Raw genomic sequence first — 8053 nt, 5'->3', positions numbered from 1 at the left:
ATAATGAGGGGGCGTGGCTTTACGTTCAACCATCACATTCACATTCACTAGCGCCTTTCTGATGTAGCCTATAAGCTGCAGCATTCCTGTCGGTTGAGCGCGGGAGGGGAGTGACCACACACTGATTCCAATGGAAACACGGATAAGCCCATTAAAGAGTCCAAGGCAAGCCAGCAAGATAAAAATGAAAGTAATCTCCCGTCACCCACTCTCCATACGATGATAATTTTCAGCAGTATCTTTGCTTTGCTTATAAAACTGAGCTTTGGATTTTGAACCGTCACATTGTATGATCCAGAGTTTGGAATAATCATGGAAAAAACACTGAACGTGTCGCATTCAGGGAGCAGTAAAGGAAAGTGGTCCACGGATCTGGGGAATCCCGCACACAGACAGGCAAGAAGCGGCTCGTATAGTCCGGGAACAGGGGCTGTATCGGACACTCAGCCGTCTCAGAGCCAAAAGAGACACTTGGAGGGGGTTTTGAGCAAATACACCAATTTACTACAAGGCTGGCAGAACAGGTAAAGAGTTTTTGGCGCTTGCTCACTCTTTACAACTTTCAAACCCATACAGAATGCCGAATGTTTTTTTAATGGTGGACTTATACTTATAGTTCACATTTCTGATCAATATCATGCCATCATTTCTATGTATGACATCCAGTATCTGGATCAAAGATTGAAGACACGTCCTCTTCCAGCAATAAACAGAACGCGGTTTACTTCAGTGCATTACGACGCTATGCATAAATGAAATCATATGTTTCATTGTTTACATGTGCTTGATTTCTCCCTCTGTTGATGCTGAACATCTGGACAGCCTTATCCACCCACCTAAAGATCGTGTTTGATTAAGTTTTTTGTCAGAAATAGAAGTAAAAGAGAATTTAATTAACATATTTCGATACATTATGACATCATGCATGAAAAATATATGTATGTAAAATATGTCAAAAATATATATTGTTAACAAAGCCATTTTTAGAAATGCATGTAATTTTTTAGAAATGTTGCATTTGGTATAATTCTGATGAAATCTTTTGAGATTGAAGATGCAGGTCACACCTCTTAGTTTCTCTACCTGTTATCTAAGTTCTGGTGTTATGTAATATTCTCTTATGATTTGATTTATCCTACAGGCTCATTGCAGCTTTGTACTCTAATTTGCATTAGTATGCAGCTTGTTCCTCTACATAATAACACAAAATATACTCAAAGGTCTCCTGCATCATGAAAACATACATCAGTGGTCTGAAAGGTCATGATTTCATGATATTGTGCTCAGTTTTAGAGGTTCTTTCCATAATGAAATGTCTATTTGTAGTCAGGAATCTAAATGTGAAATGAGCCCTTTACCAGCTGAGCTATGCAGAAACACTCCAAAGCAGGAGGCTCTCATTGAAAGCGGGAGGTTTTTTGTTTCTGTTGGATTTCATGGTTGTGTATGCTGCAGGGTTGAGTGCAGCACAGCCCACAGTTAAGGCTCTTTCATCTGGGAGAGACTATGACTCATCCGTGATGGGAAATCCCTCACATTCATAATGTTGTGCTCATTCTGTTGCTTAGTCCAGCGATCGATGGGGGAACAGGCCAAGCATATAACGAGCAGCACGACCGGAGGGTTACCCGTCCTCCGCAATGGCTCAGAAATAGCCCTCACGTTAACCTCAGTACTAGTCACTGTTTAGTGCTTAATGATTTGTGGGTGTGTGTTTGAGAGAGAGAGAGGTTTCCACACCAACTCAATACTTTGACCTGATGAGAATTGGACCTGGGAGAGAATAACTAAATAGAACTGCTAAGAGAATATCTGTCACAGATTTCATTAATTAACCACTGAACACATGTTAGTGAACATGTTAGCACAGTTAGACTTGAGCAGCCTTTTTTAATTCATTAAAAAAAGTGTAGCTGTTATATTAAATTATCATTTTTTATTTTTTAAGGGTGAGGAGATATAACACAATGTCTCTTTTATGGTGAATCATAATGGGGGATGAGGTTATGTAAGAAAATGCCACCAAAGTTCCACAGTGATCATCTGTCCTCCGCCACCAAAATCAATGCATTAGTTGCTGCTTTGATCTTCATACTTTTAGCTGCTTTTTAAAATAATGATGTGTTTTTGTCTAGCTTTCAGAGACCCCATCAGAGCGACCGTGGAATAGAAATTGGCAGCACAACTATTTTTTTTTTACTAAGAGAGGGTGGCTGTTGTGTTATAGCACCCAAACCGGGTGATTACAATCCATTCCCTGCAGAGTTACGATCCCGTATAAAGCACCTCTCTGGTTGGCCCTGACAGAGGGGAACTAGACGTGGCATGTAATGCATCACGAATAATGAGAAAGGAAAGGGAGTAATAATGGCCACCGTAAAACTCTCATATGCTTTTTGCTTCAGGGCAGTTATACTAGCTGTATGTAGTTGTGTTTTCTAAGGCAAGCATTACTGATACTATTGCTCATACTTTTAAACAAACCCCTAAAGTACTAAACTTTGGCTCATATTGTAGCTATCGTGTTTCTGTTATGGACATAAGCGATATTTCATATCGGGCAAAATTTTGAGGAGAGTGTGCTGGTACTTTTCTAAGTGATCAGACTATTTTCAACTGGCATATACTAAAACATCTAGAAAGAACCCACAAACTCATATTTGGCAACACTCTGGCAACCAACAAGAACCTGGTAGAAACCCCATATTAATGCATATTAATAAAACCAGCCAGAACACTTTAGCAACTGCTAAGCATAGATCATTGAATCCTATTAGACCAATAGCATTGAGTTCAAAAATGACCAATGAGTTTCCATATTTGTTGTATTTAAAACTTGACTCTTCTGCAGTTATATCGTGTACTAAGACCGGTGGAAATTGTAAAGATGCGATTTTCTAGGCTGATAAGATTAGGAACTACACTCCTATTCCGGCGTAATAGTCAAGGAAGTTTGCTGCCGTAATATGGCTGAAGCAGGCGGAGTATTATCAGAAATGAGTTCCCAGCTAGTTTAGCATTTGCACATGTGCTGCGTGGTATTACTGCTCCTGCTTCAGCCTTATTACGGCAGCAAACTTCCTTCACTATTACGCCGGAATGGGAGTGTAGTTCCTAATCTTATCAGCCTAGAAAATTGAAGCTTTGCATTTCCACCGGTCTTAGTACATGATATAACTACAGAAGAGTCAAGTTTTAAATAGGACAAATATCGAAACTCGTTGGTCATTTTTGAACGTGATGCTACTGGTCTAATAGGACTCAATGATCTATGCTAAACTATGCTAAAAGTGATATCGCCAGAACAGGAAAACGGCTGAATGGATTTCAAAATGGTAAAACTCAATTTATTAACTCGAGGGGAGTTGGAGAATGAGCCTATTTCCAAAAAAAGTGGAGTGTTCCTTTAAGGCTGAAATGATTAGTTGAAATTATCAACAAATATTTTTGTTGTCTATAATTGTTTGATGACTTTGATCTCATATTATCTAATGTAAGGTCCTGCAAAAATGCAGTTTGACCAGTGTGGCACTGTTGCGCAAGACTATTCAGCCCTCCTGTATATAATCCAAGAGAAAGAATACAGCACTTCTGAAAATATTTTGAATGGTGTTTAGAATTGGGCTACTTTTAGTAACCCTTCCCTCCCCCCTCCTTCCCAGTACTACACTTGAATAGAATATGTTTAATGCAATATTTTAACTAATTGAACTAACTAAATGATTGATCAAAATATACTGATTAATCATTAAAAGAATCTATGATTAGTTGAGTAATTGTTAGATTAATCAATTATCATAATCTTCCGTTTTAGCCCTAAATCCAGTACAGCCATTAAGAATATTTCACGAACCACATAGCAACACACTAGCAACCAATGAGAGCACAATAGCAACCACATAGCAATGCAGTAATAAAACCACTCTGACAACACCCTGGCAACCAACATGAAGACCCTAGGGACCCCATAGCAATGCAGTTAGGGCTGAAATGATTAGTCAACATTATATGCAAATATTTTTGTTGTCTAATAGTTTTTGTAAGGACCTGCATTTTCAAAATCCAGTAGAGCCATTCACAACATTCTAGGAAGCACATGGCAACACACTAGCAACCAACGAGAGCACAATAGCAACCACATAGCAGTGCAGTAATAAAACGACTCTGAACACTTTAGCAAGTGCATAGCAGCCCCCTGGCAACCAGCAAAAACCCCTAGCAATGAAGAGCAACTACTCAGAACATGTCAGGCATCACGTGCTGTCAAAATCTAGGTTATTTGTAATGTAATCATCTTCTCCTCTTTGTTTTTCATCATGCAGGTATTTTGTGTTGGACCCTGAGCTCGGCCAGCTTCAGTATTTCATCAACGAGTACAGTAAGAACCAGAAGCCACGAGGGTCCCTGCCCCTCATCGGCTCCTCGGTGGCCCCAAGCGACGAGTTCCCATATATGTTCACAGTCTATGCTGCAAATGGAGATTTCTTCAAACTGCGGGGTGAGCATCCTCCCCTCTTCAGGATTTCAATCCTTTGCTTTTGCTTTTAACATGTCCATTTGTGTCCAATTTGATCCCTTCCACCTCCATTCTTCTTTAACTTGAGTCTCCTCACATTGTCTTGCGTAACGTCTCATAAGGAAGTATCTCTTTGATATGTGTTTTCCCCTCAGGCATCCCCCTTTATCTGTGATTTAGTTGTCCACGTTCACCCTTTCTTTCTTGCTAGCTACTTCCACGTCAGATGAGATCTCTGTACTTTTCCCTATCTCGTGTCTTTTCGAATACGGCAGGGGTCTTTTCATGGTTGGCATTCAGTGTATGCCACAATCTTTTATGATGGTTTTACATCAAAATTCTCTTTCGGTCCGAGGCGACTGTGAGAACTCATTTAGACCTTGTCAGGAGTTTACAAGCAAAATGCCACCAGCCAAATCGGCCATTTGTAACAAAGGCAATTTCAGAGAGGTTGTGAGAGGATGAATTTCGCTGGAAAAAAAGCTGTCACCTCCAGCGTTATTCCCAGTAGTTTGACAGCCTCGCCACGGGCGGAGTCTCGTCCGCTCCCAGTGTTCCAGCGCTCTGAAATGATAATCTTCAGGTGCTATTTTTCTCATTTCACACCTTCTCAGTCTCACCCCGGGTTACAGACAAGCCACAAATTGAGTTTTTCGGTCTTGTGTCGATGAAAAAGCTTGCATTTGTTCTCCCTGGGTAACCATACCATACCTAATGACCTTAAAACTAGATTTTCATAGGCCATATATAAACCCTGTCTGCTGATATGCAAGATCTTCTTTAGGCAAGACAGCGCTGGAAAAACCTTTCAGAATACTGGAAATAAAACATTCACATCACACATTAAAGTGTTTATTTTATTATTACTTTCCCTGTGTGTCTGTAGATTTCAATCGAATTACATATGTTTTCGCAAATGGATTTTTTTCTCATGCACAAAAACAAATCTCTCCTTCAGTAGCACTTACATTATTTTTATTCCTTTCTATATTCTGAATATTTTTACAGAGTGGTTTGTTCATATCATTTGCCGGAAACATCGTAAAAAATATATATATTTCTGACTTGTTGACACTATTTTAGTGTATTTGAGTAAAAAAATATTTGATTTGTGGAGTGATCCCCTCTATAAAAACATTATAAAATAATATAAAATAAACATAATATAGCAAGAAAATGAAACCTGGCTTTATGATGTTATGGAAATGTATGCAAAGTTCTGCATATTTAATTAGGTAATCTATTTTCTATTTTAAAACAACATTTCAGAAAAAATATCTTATTGTACTGTGATTGATCAGCTAGGAATTTATGATGAGATCTATTCATTAAAAATGAAAAATATTATTTACTCAACCTCTAGTCTTTCAAAACACATATGCTGTTATTTTTTCCATTCAACACAAAAGAATTCTAAAGAATATTCACAAATTCCAGATACTGTAACAGTTTATGGCTATGAGCTGTCAAGCTAAAACAAAAAAGCATTATGAATGCAACTTAGAACTGATCCATGAATAGGGCTCCAGGAATTAGTTCTAAAACCTGGAAATGAGTTTTACATTTTCTGTTTCTTTGTGCTTAGGTCAATGAGATTTTAAATAGGTTTTTAATTACAGTTGAGGTCAAAAGTTTACATCCCCCTTTCAGAATCTGCTGAATGTTTTTGTTTTTTTTGAAAATCAGGGTAAATTGAACTTATTTTGTCTACTGGGAAACATGCAACTATTTTGTCTTCTGGGAAACATGTAACTATCATAATAAGAAAATTTGACACATCTCCATTCTGTTCAAAAGTTTTCACCCCCCTTAATGCATGTTGTTTCTTTCTGGAGCATCAGTGAGCGTTTCAACCTTCTGTAATAGTTCCATAAGAGTCCCTCAGTTGTCCTCAGTGTGAAAAGATGGATCTCAAAATCATGCAGTCATTGTTGGCAAGGTTTCAAATACACCAAAATACTGGAAAACTAAAGAATTTGTGGGACCTGAAAGATTTTTCTGAAGAACAGCAGGCAGTTTAACTGTTCAGGACAAACAAGGGACTCATTAACAACTATCACTAAACAAAAAAACACATCTGTGGATCATTCAGTTAATGACAGTATTAAGAACCAAGGGGATGTAAACTTTTGAACAGGGTCATTTTAATAAATTCAACTATTATTTTCTCCGGTGGACTATATGTAAACATCTTTTATGTGAAATATCTTATTCAGGTTAGTACTAAATAAACAATAACATACATCTCTTATTTTGCTAAAATAATCAACATTTTGCAGATTCTGAAAGGGGGGTGTAAACTTTTGACTTCAACTGTATATTGAGGCTTCAAAATTAATAAAAGTTGTCATCATCTGTGAAGATTATCAAACAAAACGTAAGATTCATAAACATACTGTATGTTAGTCACAAAGCCTATTTTATGCAGTAATCCAAAAACCAATGGAAAAATCCTATTACGTATCATAAAATATGTCATCCTCTAAGCAACACCATATGAACTTGTGAGCCTATATGTATGTCATTATTCACCAAAAGTCATAAAATACGGAACATTTGGTTTTTGACATCTAACCTGTAATATAAGGATAAAAGAATGTTAACATTTAAAAAAAAAAAGTTTCTCATTTCTCATAATATGAACCCTTTTATATGCATGACTATTTATAAGGATTTACCTAACCAAACACATTCATTATTTTTAATGAACATTGCGTTTATTGAATTAAATTAGCTGTAGAAGCAGCATGAATGAATATGGCCATTTATAGTACGCGTGTCTTCTTTCAGCCTGTGATGCTCGCGAGCAGCAGATGTGGATGACCCAGCTTCAGCTCTGTGCCCGTCGCCACTCAGACGGCAGTGCCAAGGTAACCCAGTTACATTTAACTCGCCGGCACACTGTGCTCTCATTTCCTTTACATCTTTTTCACTTTTTCTTGCTTTAGAAAGCAGTATGTTTGTCTTGAGGCTGTCCTCCTTTGATTTTGTTCACTCTGTCACCGATGATGTACTAACTGTCCTTTCTGTAAGTGCATCTTCTCTTGTCATCCTTCCTGTCTTTGTCTCTGTCTCTCACACTCTGTGTACTGACTGACTCGCTCTCCATTTCCTCTGACCTCTCCAGGCACCACTTCGATGACAAACTGCCCCTGTAGTCGTGTGATTTGTGATGCTGTTTACTCTCAGTCTCTTTTCAGAAGAGAATAAAGTTCATCACACTGGATATAAGGCTTGTTGTAACAGGTGGCATTTCAAATTAGGTCATTAGCCAGTTTATACCTGTAAGTCTTGATCTGGTTTAAAGGATTAGTTTACTTCCAGAATAAAAATTTTCTGACAGTTTAGTCGATCCCATGTAATCCAAGATGTTCATGTCTTTCTGTCTTTAGTCACAAAGACATTAAGGTTTTTGAGGAAAACATTCCAGGATTTTTCTCCATACAGTGAAAGTCCAAATTGCAGTATCAGTGCAGCTTCAAAGGGCTCTACACGATCCTAGCCAAAGGATAAGGGTTTTATCTAACTAAATGAATG

At 37.9% G+C, this 8053-nt stretch overlaps 1 protein-coding gene across 2 annotated transcripts in view; it reads left to right on the top strand.

The window, feature by feature from the left end:
- The first annotated feature begins 106 nt into the window (after positions 1–106).
- The window catches only part of osbpl10b (oxysterol binding protein-like 10b), a 72047-nt gene continuing 64100 nt past the window's right edge, over positions 107–8053 (top strand). For both annotated transcript variants that reach the window (XM_073847243.1, XM_073847242.1), the window contains exons 1-3: positions 107–524; positions 4323–4498; positions 7307–7386. In XM_073847243.1, the coding sequence (XP_073703344.1) occupies positions 313–524; positions 4323–4498; positions 7307–7386 (468 nt within the window). In that variant the 5' untranslated portion in view covers positions 107–312. The remainder of the gene's footprint in view (positions 525–4322; positions 4499–7306; positions 7387–8053) is intronic.

The sequence above is a fragment of the Garra rufa genome, chromosome 9 (genome assembly GCF_049309525.1).
Source record: "Garra rufa chromosome 9, GarRuf1.0, whole genome shotgun sequence".
In the NCBI taxonomy this organism is placed as follows: domain Eukaryota; kingdom Metazoa; phylum Chordata; class Actinopteri; order Cypriniformes; family Cyprinidae; genus Garra; species Garra rufa.
This window is presented reverse-complemented; position numbering and strand designations above follow the sequence as displayed.